At 44.2% G+C, this 18,291-nt stretch overlaps 1 protein-coding gene across 2 annotated transcripts; it reads right to left on the bottom strand.

Annotated features, from left to right (window-relative positions):
* Positions 1 to 1,717: 1,717 nt before the first annotated feature.
* On the bottom strand, positions 1,718 to 7,401 carry mbip (MAP3K12 binding inhibitory protein 1). 2 transcript variants are annotated; one of them, XM_086127949.1, is made up of 9 exons: positions 7,201 to 7,401; positions 6,273 to 6,389; positions 5,934 to 6,128; positions 5,338 to 5,434; positions 5,014 to 5,082; positions 4,620 to 4,778; positions 4,360 to 4,454; positions 2,178 to 2,216; positions 1,718 to 2,072 (listed from the first exon to the last, which is right to left on the bottom strand). In XM_086127949.1, the coding sequence occupies exons 1-9, from the start codon at positions 7,315 to 7,317 to the stop codon at positions 1,965 to 1,967; spliced, it is 996 nt and encodes a 331-aa protein (XP_085984075.1). In that variant the 5' UTR covers positions 7,318 to 7,401; the 3' UTR covers positions 1,718 to 1,964. The 2 variants fall into 2 exon arrangements, with proteins under 2 accessions (XP_085984075.1, XP_085984074.1); XM_086127948.1 differs by having other exon boundaries at positions 4,360 to 4,457; positions 7,201 to 7,398.
* Between the last annotated feature and the right edge of the window lie 10,890 nt (positions 7,402 to 18,291).

The following is an 18,291-nucleotide window of genomic DNA, read 5'->3' as shown; positions in this document are numbered from 1 at the left end:
ATGGACTAAAAACAGGCAGGATGAAGATAATGAGATATTTGGCGAGCCACTTGAGGAGGACGCCAGGCTCAATGGGCGCATGATGGGCGGATCTTGGCCCGTCGCATACAACCTTTTGTCCCGCCGCATAATCCATTTGTTACCCTCGGAGCAATTTGTCCTCATTAACCCTCAAGACTCCAGGGGAACAATAAAAACCTCCAGAGAACAGACCCCCTCCCCAACCCCAAATCCATTTGTCAACGTTGCAGCAGCTCAAGTGGTCCCTGCACATTTCGGACCCCTTGTCTGTGTAACATCCACAGAAGGACCCGAGCCCCCCCCCTCCCCAAAAAAACTAAACAAGGAACACCTAAAGAAACGGGATTAAAAAAAAAAAAAGACCCCAGAATGCAAGTTCTATTGTATGGAGGTCACTCCATCAATCAAAGAGAAAAAGTAGTGACGTGACGCACAAAAAGCATCTCAGAAGAATTAAACAGTTTACAGTCACGCAAAGATGGAAGAATTTGAAGGCGGGTGTTTTACGACTTTGGCACCATTATGTGCCAGTTATTTCACTTCCCTCACTGGCCGGATCAAATCGATGAATTATCGATCGAGTGTCGACGTAATTGAGTTTGGTCTTGCACATTCCGCCCTTGACATGATGTCAATCTTTCAAGACGGCTTTGGCAAGAAAATACGTCTTTGTGAGATGATTAAATAATAAAAATATGACACTAAATTCCGTAGAAGACGAAATTGAAGAGCACTAATACAAAACAAGCCTGCTTGACTGAAAATGCTTTAAAAAAACAAAAACAAATTGTCGCTTTAGTCATTTATGAAGACGTCGACGACGGCAGCGTCAAGCGCAGCGGCGGCCCGTTTAAGCAGCAGCGGCGGCGCTGCTTTGTTGGGTCTGCGAGATGTTTCGCAAACAAGAGTTGCCATAATCAGGTCATTTGTCATAATGACAACCATTAGCGCGGATCATCAGCAGCGCAGCAGTCGGGCAAAGAAATCAGGTGCCCTCGCTCAGCTTCCTCCCAATTACGCGGCGCGGCAGGCGCACGCACGTGCGCACTCTCGCGGCGAGCAGGTTGTTTGATTTGTCTGCGTGTCTGTTAGACAAATCGCTGACAACCGGAAACACTGATTTCAAGCAGTTGTTTTTTTTGTGCGTCTCAAAATTGAACTTGGAAATAGGAAAAACTTCGGGATGCGCCGTACAATCCATTTGACGTTAATTACGCAACGCCAAAAAGTTCTGTTGACCAAGCAGATGCTAACGTAAATCGATAGCATCTAGCTAGCAAATGCGAAACTGACGCCTGTCAAGGAAATGACCAAAGAGGCACAAAAATATCAACAAATTTGAACCCGGAAGTGAAACTTACTACAACATAAACGTGTGCCTGCTCACGTTAGGCAGATTTAAAGCTAATGTGTAGAGCGTGTATGCAAATTCTAAGCATGGAAAGGAGAAAATATCAATAAACACCTACAATGAATCAGAACTGGAAATGGAACCCACACAGCAGGATGCTAACGTAGATAGCATGTAGCATACACTCAACTAAAAAGGCACAAAACTAAATATAAGACACGGAATGGAATATTCACAACTGAAAATGGTACTTCCTGTGACATCGGTGGCAATGATGCTAACACAATGTGGAAATGATCAGAGAAGCTCAATGAAATGAATTTTCAATTAACCACAAGTGCAATGTTTCAAGCGCTAAATCTACTTTTATTTTCAGAAGGGAGCGTTGCACTTAAAAATTCGGCGACCAAAACATTTCGAGCAAAAATTGGCCCACGGGAGCCTTTTCGGGTTTCTGTCCGAAATGTATTTGTCACGGAAATGGCTGGGACAAAAACGGGATCCGTTTCCTCGTCATCGGTTTTCGGCGTCAGCCAAGACATGTCGCGTCCACGCATCTCCACGCTTGACTTTACGGTTGGGCCAAATCAGGTCAGAGACGGTAATCGGGTCTGTAGACGCGCCCAAATTCGTCGGCCTTCTTCAGCAGGGCTGCTTTGACGGCGCTAATCTTCTCATCCAGTTCGGTCAGACTGCAGGCCTGAGGGACCAAGGTCAAGAGCAAAGTCAGTCCCCGCAGCAACGACCCGAAAAAAAGAAAACGAAGACAAACGAGATTCAACGAAATCAAAATTGGCGGCTGTACCTGAGCGGGCGACGTCTTGGGTCTCTTGTGTGCAAGGTTCTACAACAAAGTACACAGCTTTGTGATTAGCACAGCTTTTCTTTGCGTGCCGTTCTTAACTTTGAAAAGTCACCTGCCGGGCAGGATGCTCTTAAAAGACTTTGTCGTCTCTCGGGGGCAAGTCTCCTCTTAACTCATTCAGTACCAGCCAATTCTGGACCAAGTCTGAAAAGACGTTTAAAAACGTCTTTGGGAGTGAATGAGTTAAGCGGGTAAAAGGCATGCTCGATGCCGCAGGGGTGTCAAACTCATTTTTGTCGCGGGCCACTTTGGAGTTACGTCTTCGCCTCGGAGGGCCATTACGACGGTCAAACCGAATCAATGTTTCATCGTCACATGGTATTATTAATTGTACGCAACAAATCTAATTGTCGGATGACCTGTTTTGTTCAATTATTGTCCAAGTGAGTGTAAACAAAAAAAGATTGCACAATCTCAACGTTATTTATAACATGTGACAATGTGATATTTCGGGACAGATTTTAGCAAGGATCGCGGAAGTTGAGACACGTGATTTGCTTGACTTGGGACCAGTCCTCGAGCTACCGGCCGATCGCAATCGACCGAATAGGCACCCGTGCTCTAACTCTTTCAGCAATAACTTTTTATTGCCAACTTGTGACATTATTGTGGAGGCAACTGCGTGTAGCTGCTTGAGCAACAACCCCCCCCCCCCCCCAAAAAAAGTGGTACTCTTGAGTAGAAAAGACCATGTTGGTTTATTCCGAAACACTCGACATGTGCGCTCGCACAAACATGCAGCGAGTCAAAAGTGGCTGAAGAGCGCAGCCTGCTGCGCTGATATGAGCGATGGCGGCATCAAGAGCCGTACGGAAGAGACGCGATGCGGCTCATCTCGAGCACACTTTGAGAATGCCGTCGCTACACGCGCACACACGGCGGACCCGCATCTTCCGCCGAGCCGCGTCGCATTCTGCTCATGTGCTTTGGATGACATGTGAAGTCCCGAAAATATTGGCTCGCCGAGTATCCCTCTGAAAAATCCTTTCATCTATTTATTTCCATGATTACAAAGGGGATGATCATCTTATTTTATGATTTATTTATTTATTTATTTATTTTGTGATGCCATGTCCTTCACCCAGATTCATGCGTGTGTTCTGGACTGCGCCGGATATCCCACATCCAAGACGTCGGGCTGGGCAATGATGCAAAAAGAAAGAAAGAAAATCGATATTGCCGATTATTTTGAATGACACTGAAATCACGAGGAATACAAACGACTATATGCTGATTTCAAAAATTTCTATTACACAGGGATGGCAATGGCTCGTAATGAAAAAAAGCGGAAAGGGGCGTGGCCTGGATGGGGCGACCAATCACAACAAGTAAGACATCATACACGTCCAATCGCAGGGCTGTTTACAATCGGAAGATGGAAAGACTGATCGGGAGAGCTCGTGAAAACTCGACGATAAGGTACCTGACCCCCCTTAAAATTTTCTCAACGAATTTAGACGATTCACAAAAATGATCAATTTAAGAAATAAAACGGCGGATTTCCGCGTATCCGCGGAAAATTGCCATCCGTGATTACAGTCTCAACCCGCGCAAAAGTCACCTCCTCAAAACTGCCATCGTGGCCTCAGGCCCATCCGATCGCGACGTCCGGCACAATTGTTTGTTTTATTCCTCCGATTACAATGTCCTCAAGATCGGGAGAAGCCAAACTCGAAATCCCGTTTGAATACCGATTCATTGCCCAGCACCTCCCTCAATGGACCCCAAACTTGAATCTTTCCCAAGTTTGGCCGAGCATGTCCCCAGTCCTAAAACGGACTACTGGAAGTCTGCGCCGAGTCATGTGACCTGAGTGCCACACTTCTATTATCGCCTTAACAAAAAAAAAAAAAAAAAAAACACACACACACAATGGCCGGTGACATGGCACCTCTCCCTCTTGGCCATAAGAGCGACCTGCCGGCCAATTTTTTTTGTTCACACTCTTGCCTCCGCCAGCTCCAAATTCTCTGCTGAAGGCTCCATTTTTACCACGGGCGGCTAACGGCGCCCCACGGGTGACTTTGCTACTAACGGCGGATGCGGAACAAGCTAGCGGCTTCAATTAGCCACGTTGACGATGCCGTTTGGCTCCGGCGAAATAAGGCGTGCGTGTCCTCACCGTTGACTGGAAGTACTCCGGCGAGAGTCCCTCCAACTGCAGGATGCGGTCCTCCAACTTCTTTAGCCTCTGGTAGACGCTAACGGGAACCGGGCCTGCTGCCAGAAAAACATCCCAAAATGATTCATGATGCGCCCAAATTCAATTCACTGAGGCAAAAAGAAAATAAAGAAATGAAGATCATCTCGCATTTGCACATTTTTTGCTATTCCCAAAGAATTTCAGACAAAAGCTCAAGTCGAGGCGTTCCTTCCTGCTACCTGTGGGGAGTCGGAGGTGAGTTTCGATGTTGTTGAGGCGCTCCTCGATGGCCGAATTACCGCAGTCTTGTGTGGCCGGGCGTAATCGCGCCTGATCTCCGGCTTCTCCTTGGCTTCCAGTTCGGGTCTGAGGCCCGTGTGTGTTCACTACTCGTATGACTGTGACCAAAAAAAAAATTTAAAAATGGAGTCTTAAACGAACATCATCAGTATAGTGGCGTGCTTTATTTGTTGTGTGTTGTATTTGTTCAATTCATTTTTTGAAGAGCGGTTGAGCATTTCTATGGGACATCTTGTTTGTAAATCTGAACACATGGCACCAGTGATTGCGCGCAAGCTTGCGCCGCGCGCGGTAAATGGACCATGATTGAGCTTTTCAGCTTTTCAGTCCCACCTTTCACGTGGCTTTTCAACCCGGGGTACGGCGTGAACACGGCGTCGGTTCTGGCGCAGCTGTCCTGTGCTGAAGAAGAAACAAATGCGGCAAATAAAAATGGGCATGAATAAAAACACGGCAACGTCAGCGCCTCCGCCGCCGCCGCATTTTTGGAGGCCGTTAGCTACTCCGGCTCAGTTCAGCCTGACCTCTCGCCCGCTGGAAATCAGCTCTCTCCCAAACATTGGCAATCTGTGCGCAGGCTCCCACTCCACACCACGACACATTCAATCCCCCCACCCCAACCCACCCCCCACCCTTCCCATCGGCTGCCTCGCTCACCCTGATTGCAGTCGATCACGTTGCAGAACTCGCGCACGTTGTTTTCATTGATCTCCATCTGCTTGCGCTCCATAAATGCAGATATCCTGCGCTCGATCTGGAGGGACGACACGTGTAATGACAGGCGATGGATTGATCGGCCATCAAAGGGCACCCGCCGAGCATAACTGCGCCGCTGCCGTGATGAGAATGGAACAAGGCCGGTGCGGTGTGTGGGCGTGGGGGGGGGCATTGCAATTTACATGATGTGGAATGACAATTGCAATTCCAGGTATAACACGTGTGGCGTGATGGAATATGAATACTGTTTGCTTGGCTAGCAAAATAAATGCAGAACAGAATGGGGGCCTCTTGTCCTCCATCCACATCCAATCTGAGAATAATGAGCATCCACTTCATAATCCATCAAGGACCAGGCCCCGCTCTCAAAGCCTTCCAAGCGACGCGGGCTTTCGCCACCGACTACGTCACTAAAGGACCCCCCCTACCCCCACCCCGGCCCGTCCCGCCTCTTCCCCTCCAAACCCGCCGTCCTGCTCCCCTCTCCCAATTCTGCAACGAGCGCTTTAATGAGGCGATGATTATTCATAACCGACCTCCGACTTGCCGGCGCGGATTTGCACCAAGACGTCATCGGCTGCATACAACGCGCCGGGAGGCGGAGGCGGAGGCGGCGGCGTGGCGCGTCGGAGGGCAGACGAGGACGCGGCGTCACACGGCGTTTCCTTCTTGGTCTCGGGTGACGCGCGACTCGGAGACTCCGCCAGCGTTTTGAGGCTCTCGCACACGGCCTGGAGCAAAATACAACATCCCTGTGCTTTGACAACAACTCTAGAGCTTTGGATTTCTCTGTCACTTCAAAATAAGTACATGCATGCCAAAAATCCCAATGGTTGGTGCAAGGGCGGAACAGATTTAAGCAGCTTGTAGCATACCTGTAACTTCATGATGTGCCGCTGTAGACAGTCGTAAGCGTGAGCGGCGTCCGACGACTGAGGATTCACGGCATCCATGTTGATGTCCATTCTCAAAACGGCGTCACCTAATTTGAGCTGGGACACAAAACTAATTAAAAACGAACTGCATCAAACAAGTATTTCTAATATTCTTTGGGTGGCAAAAAGCTTTCTTTTTATTATTTTCTAAGAGGTTGAATTTGGACTATTTTTTCTAATTTAATAGTTGATCAATTTCTTATTACATTTTAGTCTAATACTTTATCGTTATTAAAAAAAATAGAAAGAAACCACAAGATGTACATATATATGTATCATTTGGCAACACTGACCGAGCTTTCATAAACAAGCACCACTCAAAAAAATCCTCTTGACAAACTAAATTAAATCGGGAAAGTTAGTTGCCCAGTTAAGACGACATTTAAAAAATACGTTGGTTTGGTGCTTACCTATTACCAAAAAAAAAAAAAGAAGTACACATTCATAGGCATCAGACTATGGGCACTTGGTATCTTATCGCTTTATAGAGTTCAGTCCATGTACTTATGTTAGTTTATGGTCATACAGTATCTGCCCCATCCAATATGGCTGCGAGGCTGACGAATCACAGGAAAGGGCCAATAGGCTCAGCGAGGCATCTACATAAGTCTATGGCAACACAGACCCAGTTACCTCTGCCAGGACGTCGGCTAAACACGTTTACTCCGAAACGTTCTGAAACTCACGACAACTATTCGGGGGCAACCGTATAAAGTGATTATCTCTCTACTAGCTAAAGCTCTCTGTAATGTTCTGCTGCGACTGATGCCGAACAGAAGCTAGAAGCGTTAGCATGTGAGCTAGCAAACAACATCAACTTGGCTGGTTTCCGCGCTTAAAACGCTACGGAAACAAACACCGGACCAACCTCTCCCACGACGTCGGACAGGAGCCTGAGCAGGAGACTCATGCAGCCCGAGTAGCTGGACAATGTGGCACTGGAGGACTCCTTAGCAGGAGAAAAACTCTCCCCGGTTGGGTTCATTGTTTTTGCTATTGTGGCTAAAAAAACGTGGAGAGTAGATTTGCACGCTGGTTGGTTGGAAGAGAGGAAATGATGGAGGAAACGTGGGCGTCACTGCGTGCGCGGAACCAAGAGAACGCACGCATTCACGCTTGATAGGTAATGTATGGCCTAATTTGTTCCTACATTTTTTAAATCAGTAAATTTAGTTTTAAAGTGTTTTGATTTACCACTAGTCACAGTTTTATTTTCCAATTTTAGACCATTTCCGCCTGTACAATTCTCATTTGCCTTGAAATACGAAACGTTCATGAGGAAATGTGGGCGGGGGCCAACGAGGATACACTTTAACAAGTGTTTGCATCCTAATTTGCCCAGTTATTTTGCAATTCTTTTGTATATTTTTTGTTGGGAAACACTTTCAAGGTGCTTGTAATTAATTTGCGTTTGTAATTATTCACAGACTGTTTCATTTTCCGATTCTAAATCATGTTTTGAATATGCTCTCAATTCTCCCTTAACGAGAGAAAAGCACATTTAATGCAGACAGCATCTGTTAAATTCATTAGTGTAACCGCTGCTAAATGGTGGTGGTGGGGGGAATCACACTATGATGTGCTTCTGGTTTATAAAACCCGTTGAAAAATGACATGCTTAACAGTTAACATTGCACTTGATAACTCACAATAAAGCATAGTCACCCTCTAATGAGAACATTGTTGTTAAGTGCAGAGCAGCCTGTTCAGCAGGGGCATTGCCGGCCACAATGGTGATTTTTGTGTGTGTGCGCCTGCCCATGTTGAGTGACTGTGGGAAAATCTACCTCCTCTATTCATTTTGCACATAATGGCGAGAGAGAGAGAGAGAGACGGATGAGGACAACAACGGGAAAATGACAGTTGCTGGCAAACGAGAAAGCGCCGTGCCACTCACGCGCCTCATATAAGGTCTCTTGATGGGTTAATCATTTTAGGAAAGGGGGTCTGAAGACAAGTCCCTTGGTTTCATTTGTCTGGGTTCGACTCCCACCCAAAAAATGGGAGCGGACCTGTAACACTTGACACGGTTTGACAGACGGAGCCCATGCTCACGATGCTCCCACACTGCGAGAAGTTACGAAATAAGTACAAAACCAAAAAAAAGGTTTATTTAATTCGCCTCACTGATCTAAAGTGTTTATGATGTCTGACTTCAACACACAAATTGAATTAAACAATAAATGAAAAGTATTTCCAAACTAGTTATTGATTATTGGCATAGTAGTTTACACTAGGGCGGCCCGGTAGTCCAGTGGTTAGCACGTCGACTTCACAGTGCAGAGGTACCGGGTTCAATTCCAGCTCCGGACTCCCTGTGTGGAGTTTGCATGTTCTCCCCGGGCCTGCGTGGGTTTTCTCCGGGTACTCCGGTTTCCTCCCACATTCCAAAAACATGCATGGCAGGCTGATTGAACGCTCTAAATTGTCCCTAGGTGTGAATGTGAGAGTGGATGGTTGTTCGTCTCTGTGTGCCCTGCGATTGGCTGGCAACTGATTCAGGGTGTCCCCCGCCTACTGCCCGAAGACAGCTGGGATAGGCTCCGGCGCCCCCCGCGACCCTAGTGAGGATCAAGCGGTTCGGAAAATGGATGAATGGATAGTTTACACTACGACACTGTAGAAATAAAAATGGCGGCAAAATATACAAAAATTGTAATTGTCTTTTTCGGTGGGGGCGGGGGTTAAATCACAATTCCAAATAAAATAAAAACAGCTGTGTCATTAGGACATGTGTTAAAAGCAGACATTTTTCTTATAGACGAAAACAAAAACCAACTGTCTCCAAATGTTGTGATTTGAAGTCTTGTTTTGTCCCCAAAACAACAACAAAAAATGTGTTTTCTTTATTTGTCTGTCTGGGCAAAAAAAGAAAAAGAGATACCTGGTTTTTGGTCCTTGAATAGCAATTCCAGTCACCCCCCCCCCCCCCCCCCCGCACACTCTCAAAAAGAAAGTACTATATCTGAAGATTTTGTGATTTGTATACCTAGAAAAATAACTAAAAATGTTTGTGTTTTAGAAGAAAATGTACAAATATTTCAATATATTTTGAAATACATCCTGTGTGCTGGACAGAAAAAGAAACAACTTTTCAATAAAAATCAATTTAAAGCATTGTTTTCATCCCCATTTTTTGTGCGTGTGTGTGTGTGTGTGTGTGTGTGTGTGTGTGTGTGTGTGTGTGTGTGTGTGTGTGTGTGTGTGTGTGTGTGTGTGTGCGTGCGTCTCTTTGGGGAAACCAATTTTTTTTAAAATACCCGCTTAATCAACTGTTGCAAAAAGATGAATTACTGAATCCCAACAAATTTGTAAATTTCTCCATTGTGAGACAAATAAAGGTTTTCTTATCTTATGTCCCCCCCACAAAAAAATCCCCAAATTTGGAGTTACTTTTTGTTACTTTTTTTTTTTTGGACTGCAGAACTGCAATGACTGTCCAAATATTGGCGATCTTTTTTTTTTAATTTAAATTCAGTACTTTGTGTTCTTTCTATGTTTGCGTGTGTGTTTTCGAGTCTTTTTGAAAATCATAAAATTTTGTGGTACGTGGACAGAGCTCATAACGGTGAGAAAACATTAGACAAGTATAAGTTCAAAGTGCCAGGGGAATTTTAGGCCTGTTGTTGTTGTTTATTGAACATAAAACATATACAGTAATCATTTGACAGAAAATAAAGTAAATGAAATAGTAAAAGGAAAGAGAAATCAGTCTTCATTCAACAGTTATTATGTTCAAGGGAGTAGGAAGAAGTAAAAAACTTATCTAGTCCTATCCCGTTATGTGTTTGTATCTAATAAATCATTTTTATATCAATCAGAAAAGAAAAAGAAGTAAGAAGAAAGAAGTCTCCATTAAGGCTCATACTTTACCCTTAACCGTGATATTTTTACAACTTTTGGTTTGTATCGGGATTATATACTTCCACACCCTGGCACTCTTGTGTCAATTTTCTCTTGTATTCATAATGGATATTTCAATACCTTTCTCTATTTATCAACTTAGTTCTGATTTATCATTATATTTAATGTTTAGAATTTATCATTTTAACTCTGATTGATGTAGGTTGTTTGTACTATTTTTTTGAATTTGTTTTTGAACTCGGCAAGCGATTTACTCATTTTCAGGTCCGTTTCGAAATTATTCCACAGATTAACACCTTTGATTGATACACTTCTTTGCTTGATGTTTGTTCTTGTTTTGAGTTTTTTGAATAAGTTATCTTAAATCATAGCTGCTTTCTCGAATTTCGAAAAACTTCTGAATGTTTTGGCAGAGCAGGTTATTGTGTGCTTTGTACATTAATTGGGCGATTTGAAAGTCAACCAGGTCATAAAATTTCATCGTATTTAATTTGGTAAATAGTGGATTTGTGGGTTCCGTATATTTTGATCTATTAATAATTCAAATTGCTTTTTTTTTGTAGTTTTAGAATAGGGAGTGTGTTTGTTTCGCAGGCATTTCCCCATATTTCCACACAGTAGGTCATATATGGTAATAATAATGAAGTGTATAATGTGTACAAAGATCTCTTAATTAGCACTTCCTTGGTTTTGTAGAGGATCCCTACGGTTTTGGCTATTTTTCTTTTTACGTTATCGATATGTGGCTTCCAACATAGTTTTGAGTCTATTACTACTCCGAGAAACTTGGTTTCATACGCTCTTTCTATCTCAATTGAGTTGACCATAATTTTAGCTTGGTGTTTGATTGGTCTTGTGCCAAAAACAATTAACTTCGATTTTTTCAGGTTAAGTGACAATTTATTTCTGTCGAACCAGTTTTTTAATTTGTTTAATTCGTTTTCTACGGTTGTCAGGAGCTGTTTCAGATTTATTCCAGAACAGTAGAAAGTTGTATCATCAGCAAATAGGACACATTTAAATTGTTTTGAGACCTTGCAGATATCATTTATATATAAGATGAATAGTTTTGGACCAAGCACTGACCCCTGAGGAACTCCGTGAGTGATTTTCAGTTGATTCGTTTTTTTATTGTTGAGCTGCACGTACTGATATCTGTTTTCTAAATAACTTTTTATCCATTTATAAGCTACACCTCTAATGCCATATCTTTCTATTTTTTTCAATAATATACTGTGATCTATTGTGTCAAAAGCTTTTTTTAGATCTAGGAAAACCCCAACAGTAAATTCTTTGTTGTCTATATTAGTGGCTATTGCTTCCACAAACTCCATAACTGCCATTGAGGTGGTCCGTTTTTCCCTGAAGCCATATTGATTCTCACTTAACAGCGCATGCTTTTGTATAAAGCTATCAAGTCTGCGAGAAAACAGTTTTTCTAATATTTTTGAAAATTGTGGTAGTAGTGATATTGGTCTATAATTTGTAAAGAGATGTCTTTCTCCACTTTTATAGATTGGAATAACTTTAGCAATTTTCATTTTTGATGGAAAGATACCAGCTTTGAATGACAGGTTGCATATGTGCGTGAAAGGTCGCACTACATATTCTATAATCTGCTTTATTATTGTCATATCAATATTAAAGCAATCAGTTGACTTTTTATTTTTAAAAGTTTTTATAATATTTGATACTACTTCTTGTTTTACAGCAGTAAGGAACATCGTGGAGGAGTTTTTTTCTACGTATCTATCTATTTCAAACAAGTTTGTTGGATCAGGAATTTGTTTTGCTAGGTTAACTGTGAAATGTTTAGCGTGCTCTGCATGTGACACTTTTCTCACAGATCGCATTTAGCTGCTCTTGATTTGGTGACACCCATCATCATGCCCCCCACTTTTTTTTTAATATAGATTTTTTTATTTAAAGCGCCTGCACCTGTCACCTGGGGTCCCGCTGCCTCTATTCAGCCTCATTTACATAACCTCGTTTAGCAGTTCACAAATCAGAGCCATTAGGCGCCGCTCATGGGAGCCGAGGCTTCTAATTTGCCGCCGCCTTTTCACAGTCAGCCGGGAAATTGTTGCGCTCGGGAGGCCCCACCCCCACCCCCCAAAAAAAGAAAGGTGCGCGTCCTGGCTTTGATTGTTGATTGTGATGGTAAATGTACAGATGATTAGGACCCCCCCCCCCCCCCACACCCCACAGCACACAGCACACCTCCCCCATCACTATTGATTTCTTGCCAGAAACGCAGCAGGCGACCGATCCCGGGTGGTGCTGGGAGCCCACGAGAGGAGGAAGTCATGGATCTGCAGGCCACATTTACGAAGGTGCCAAGCTGTCCCACAGCTCCACGAACAGTCGACACCTTTTCAGATGGGCGCTTCACTTTATTTGCAGATTGCCGCCATCTTTTTTTATTTTTTTTCCCCCTTCCTTTAATTCAGTTTGCTTTGATTAGTTTTTAGTTTTCATTTTTATTCGTTTTAGAGTTAGTTTTTTGATATATAAAGTGTATTTATTGACTCAACAAAAAAAGTCTTCTTTTTTTTTTTTTTTTACAATGGTTAGTTTTTATTTTGTGTTGACTTTTGTTTTCGGTTTGCTTTGATTAGTTGCTAGAGTGGGTTTCACCCCCCCCCCCTCCCCATATGCTCTGTTTTAGTTGCATTTTTGTTAGTTTTAGTAGTTACTTTCGAAATGGAGTCTCCCGGACTCAGACGAGACGACGAATTGGCAAAGTCGACGATTTCGACAATCCTCCGTAATGGCGACAAAATCATGGCAGAGTTTGAGGCCAACAGATAATCGTAATAATCGTAAACAGCTTTGGGGAGCGGCACATCCCAAAGTGGAGAAGAGGCACTTTTCATTTGTGGACTGAATATTTTCTTGATACGGTATCGACATATTTGTAATGGACATTATTATACTGTGTTACATGTTCATGTTTTTACATCTATAAATGTGCATACTGTATTTTATTTATTGTTTCATTTTTAGATGAGATTAAAAGATAGATTAATTAATTACAGACCTAATTAATTAATCACACCTTTTTAATCGCCTGACAGCACTAATAAACGACAAAGTAACGTAAAAGAGTAAAATGTTCTCCCCTCGCTTTTATAATTTGTGTAATAAAAATCATTTTATTCATGATGTATATTTTTTTCCTCATGAAATCGATTGAGAAAATTGGTAATCGGAATTTTATTCTTCCAATCTAGGAATTGGCATTAGCCTTAAAAAAAAAAGTCATATCAGCCAAACTTGAATTACACTTACCCCAAAGCCGTAAATGTCGGTCTGTGCTCCTGCTTCAGCCTTTGCGGTTCCACTGTGTTCATTTTCAAACCTGCAGTTTCAATGCCCCTCAAATTCCTTCCAAATTCTGATCAAGTGTACGTTTATACACCTTTGTTGGCTGCCAAATAGTTTCCTCACCCCCACTGAAAAGCCCAGGAGGGGAAAGCCTTGCATGCAATAATTTGAAAGTTGCGCGGCTGCCGCTTCAATCGGCGCTCGGCGTTTGGCGCAGCATTCCTCAAAGTGCACGCGTGCAATCACCACTCCAAGCTCCCAAACGGGGGAGCCTTTTATTGACGCGCCGTCGATTCAACAGGCTGTGAATAGGCCCAGTCAAGAGCCGAAAATATATTTTCAATCTGCATTCAATTTGGCAAAGATGACGGCAATGAGGAGTGCGAGTCACACTGCCGCAAACTTGCCTGCTTGCGCGTGGGGGGGGGGGGGGGGGGCTGCTATCATTTGGAGGAGCCATATTTAATTAATCAACAAATGGCTGCTGCCTCTTCCTCCTCGTCCCCCTTTCGCATGTGTTTGCACTTCACGCTCGGCATGAAGCGCATCCTAAAGATGGCACAAAACATTGCGTAACAGCAGACAACACAATGGCATGGGTCGAAATGAAAAAGGTCCAGCGGCAGACTGCCAAAAGGATCGCGGCGTGCAAAAAAAAAAAAAAAAGTTGCGAGGGTGTGATTCACTGTAGTGCGCCGCTCCAGATCGTTTTTTTTTTCCAACCAATATATTTTATTTTTTCACTTCACTTGAGGATAATTTATTACAAGTGTGCAGAGCAGGTCGGCATGGGGGTGGGGATTTAGCAGAGTGGTGCTTGAGAATGCTATAGCAACCAACAGGGGGACCTTTGGTAAAAGCAACTGTGCTGCTAGCATTACAAAAAAAAAAAAAAAAGATAAAGGACATCATCCATGCAGAACATGGTGGTGTAAAACAGCTTGACAACAGCAAGCACAGTTTCACACCTTTGCCACGCAGATGGAATGAATTGACACAAAAGTCCTCTTTCTTTCATTTCACAATAAAATATTCTCATTGTGGATCTTAAAAGTCTACACACCCCTGCCCAGTTGCTGTTTTTTGGGATGTTTAAAAAAAACGATAAATAATTTTGAAAACATTTTTCCCATTTTTAATTTGACCTATCTGTACTAAAAAAATATTTTTTTTTTTTGAGCGGGGAAGTAAACATAAACCGAGATCATTTCAAAATTCTCTCTGCTCTTTTGCTGTGTTGTTTGTGTTTGTTGAATAGAAAAAAAATTCACGCATCTCCATATTTTATTGATCTTATTTCTTTTGGCAGCTGTAGAATTTGTAGTGATATCAAATTCAAGGTTGTTCAACCCTAGAGGTGTGTCTTGTTTCTGTCAGTTAAAAAACAAAGAAAAAAAAAAGCAGTTTGGCATTTCTTTCCACAACGGCAGTTTGCCCCAAATTTCTCATCAAATTGCAAATTCAAGGGCGTTCAATCTGCGTCTTGGTTGTATTTTGGGAGAACGCAAGACATTCCAGTTCGCTCTGTCACCACCCATAGATATTTCTTGTTCTTTTACCCTATCTCAAGTTCAGGTGTCAAACTCGAGGCCCCGGGGGCCAGATCTGGCCCGCCACATCATCGGTTGAGGGTCACGAAAGTTAAATGGAACATGTCAACTTCCCGTGACGCTGGCCACATTTTTGTCTCAACGTTTCCAATTGTCACATGGGATGAATAATAAAATAATAATAATAACTGAAGATAATAATATAAGAATTTCCACGTTGAAAACCACATACGTCCACATTTCCGATTCACATTTGAAATCTCAGGGCGGCTTTACGGCTCCCCTCTAATCCAGTAATCTTCCCTCCTGACAGGACAGGTCTTCTTAGTGTTGTCTTGACAAATTACTTTTAATGAACACGTAATTAATGGAAATAGACTGTCAAAGCAAACAAGCATTCTAATTGATTTGTGGGAGGGGTGGGGGCGCAGAAAGCGACCCCAGCCTACCCCCGACCCGCCTATCTCTTTGTCCGGGGAGGGGAGGGGGGGGGGCCTCTATTGATTAGAGTCTGTGTGGATTGCCGCGCATGAGTTTGGCTTCATTAAGAGATAACGGCTTCCTGATTACTTCCATCCCCGGCTTTAATGTCGCTTAATGTCTACTTTGTTCCCGTGTCATGTCGGAGGCCAGCGGGAATAATGAGAGCGTGTGGGTGGGCCGGGTGTGGGGTGTCAGGGGGGTTGGTGGTGGCGAATGGTTCTGCGAAGGGGGATCAGTGGAAGGGGTTAGAAAAGCAAAAGCTCAAGACGCAGCTTGTGGTCTGCCAAACTATAGTGGCCACAATTTTGCTGCCGGTCAGCCCTGAGATGCTTAGATACAAACTCCATTTTGGTCTTATTATTTATTTATTAGCCGCGTGACATTGATCAAAGTTTCTCCATTCCTGCAGGTTGGCGAAAATTTTTTTTATTTCGTTTTTAAATCTGGAAGAAATAGCAACTTGTATCATCAGAGGGGAAAATAATTCCCCTAAATTTCCACTTGGTTGCAGAGTGCCAACAAAAACCACGTAGCTCCACATTTATTGAGTTTTTGTCACGGAAAAGTTTGTTTGTTTTTGACCCCCCCAAAAAACGAAGATAGTGACGAAAGGTGGCCACACATGCTTTTCATTGGACCCTGACCATAGCTAACAGGCAACTAGTAATTTAACCAAACTTTTAGGGAAAACCGCTGCAACCCCCCCCCCCCCCCCATAAATAAATAAAACAGTTTTCCTTAAAAAGAATCACATCAAATTTTAAATCCACGGGCGCTCAAATTTAAAGACTTCCGTCCTTCGAAACACATGCATCTACCAAATTTAGATTCCCCCCCCAACCAAACGATTCTCATCAGATTACAAATTCGAGAGCGCTCAATTTTTGACATCCCACTGAAACCTTTTGTGTTCATTGAAAACCATTTCTCACCATATTTTGTGAATGTGGTTTTACGTTTGGAGAGCAGATGCCAAATTCCGTTCCGAGCTTTCATCCAGTGGATGAAACCGGTGCCGGTCCCCCCACACACACACCCGCCGCCCCGCTTGTGGTCGACTTCCGTTCACCGAGCCTGTAAATTGACCGCATTAAGAAAAGCGCGTCTCCTACTGAGCAATTGAAAACTACACGGTGACAATTGAGCCCAAAAAGGCAGACGGCGGAGGCGTCGCGCGGCAGAATTGCATGTTAGCTAATTGTTAATTGAGGCGGCTGCCAGAGGCTAATTGCGCCGGCTCAGCCACCATTTGCATGATGGACCAGCCACCTGCCTGCAGCCTCTGCCAGGGCAAACTATATAATTAGTCAACCTTTTTTTTTTTTTTTTTTGACTGTCGCCCCCTTTGTGTCACATGAATTCCTCCTAATGACATTTTATTAAGAAAGAGGGGGGGGGGAGTAGGAGTGTGGGGGGTGCGAATATCAGCGCCCCCCCCCCCCTGCTAATCCGCTGCAAGTTGGAAGAGAAAATATGTTCAGTCTCAACAGGTCCTAATGTGGCAGACCCTATTTACCTCAAACCTTGGGGGGTGGTCCTGGCTGGGGGTTAAATGGACGTTTGTGCCTTTTCTCAACTCGGGATCGTGGCGGCGGCCGAGCGCGGCTCGATTAAGCTGTCACGTTTTGGGGGAATCTTGATTGCGTATTGTCTCGCAACATTCAAGGCCGGCAACCTATCATTGGCTTGCCGCGTGAGCAACCTGCGGCCCGTGGGCCACTTTCCAGCCCCCCCCCCTCCCCCCTCGACAGCACGATGACATTGAAGATAATTCAAAGGGAATCTTTTGCCGGCTTAATACAGGTCAAGTTCAGAATGGACTTCTTCCATGACATCTCAGCCGCGGCTGGCATTCTGGTCGGCCGTCGGCAACTCACCACATTTTCCGCCGCGGATTGATGAGGCAATTCACTCCGGTTTGTGAGGAGCCAGCGCGCGGCTCTTCACATTGACCCCTTCACCGATGCCCCGGCTAGGCCATTGACGGGCTCATTCAATCTGCAGTTATCTCGGCGGGACGCTGACAGAGAAAGTGTGGCCTTAACCCGGTTAGTCATGCCTCGTTGGGCCCCAATGGACACCCGACCGCGACTGTACACAGAGCTGGGGTAGGGGTGGGGGTGGGCTGGGGCGGGGATTGCTGGCGCATGATTGCTTGCGTGCCGTTCCCCGGCACGTTACAGCAGAATGCACACTTGCGGCATCCGGTTGGGAAACGGCCTCGTTCCAATCGTGTTTTGTCAACACGTCGATTCAAAATTATTCGGGTTTCAAGGAAAAGGTTGGGACTCGTGCGGGTTTCAAGTCAGGGTTACGTTTGGAAAGGAGGGCGAAGCTTTCAAAGGAGGGGCGGGTTTGTGTGTGCCGTCCTCGTGGGGACCAAAGTGGCCATGATGCTCCTTCCCTCCCTTCCTGTCATCCTTTCTGCCATTCTCACATGCATATATCCTTTCATCATTCCTTCCATCCATCCTTTTCCTACATTTCACCCTCTTTCCTTTCAACCGTGGTCCTCTCCTTTCTTTCCTCTCATTTCTTGCACTCTTCCTTCCTTCCTCCAATCATCTTTCACTCCTTGATTTCCTTCCTCCCCAACTTCCTGCCTTTCATGCACCCTTGGTCCTCTCCTTCCTACATTCGGTTTCCTTCCGTCCTTCCTCCGATCCATCCACCCTGCCTAACTTCCTTCCCTAATCCTTCCTTCCTTCCACCCACCCTTCCGATCTATCATTCCT

This window comes from Hippocampus guttulatus, chromosome 13 (genome assembly GCF_054856545.1).
Source record: "Hippocampus guttulatus isolate MCC_2025c chromosome 13, RoL_Hgut_1.0, whole genome shotgun sequence".
NCBI classification, from domain to species: Eukaryota; Metazoa; Chordata; class Actinopteri; order Syngnathiformes; family Syngnathidae; genus Hippocampus; species Hippocampus guttulatus.
This window is presented reverse-complemented; position numbering and strand designations above follow the sequence as displayed.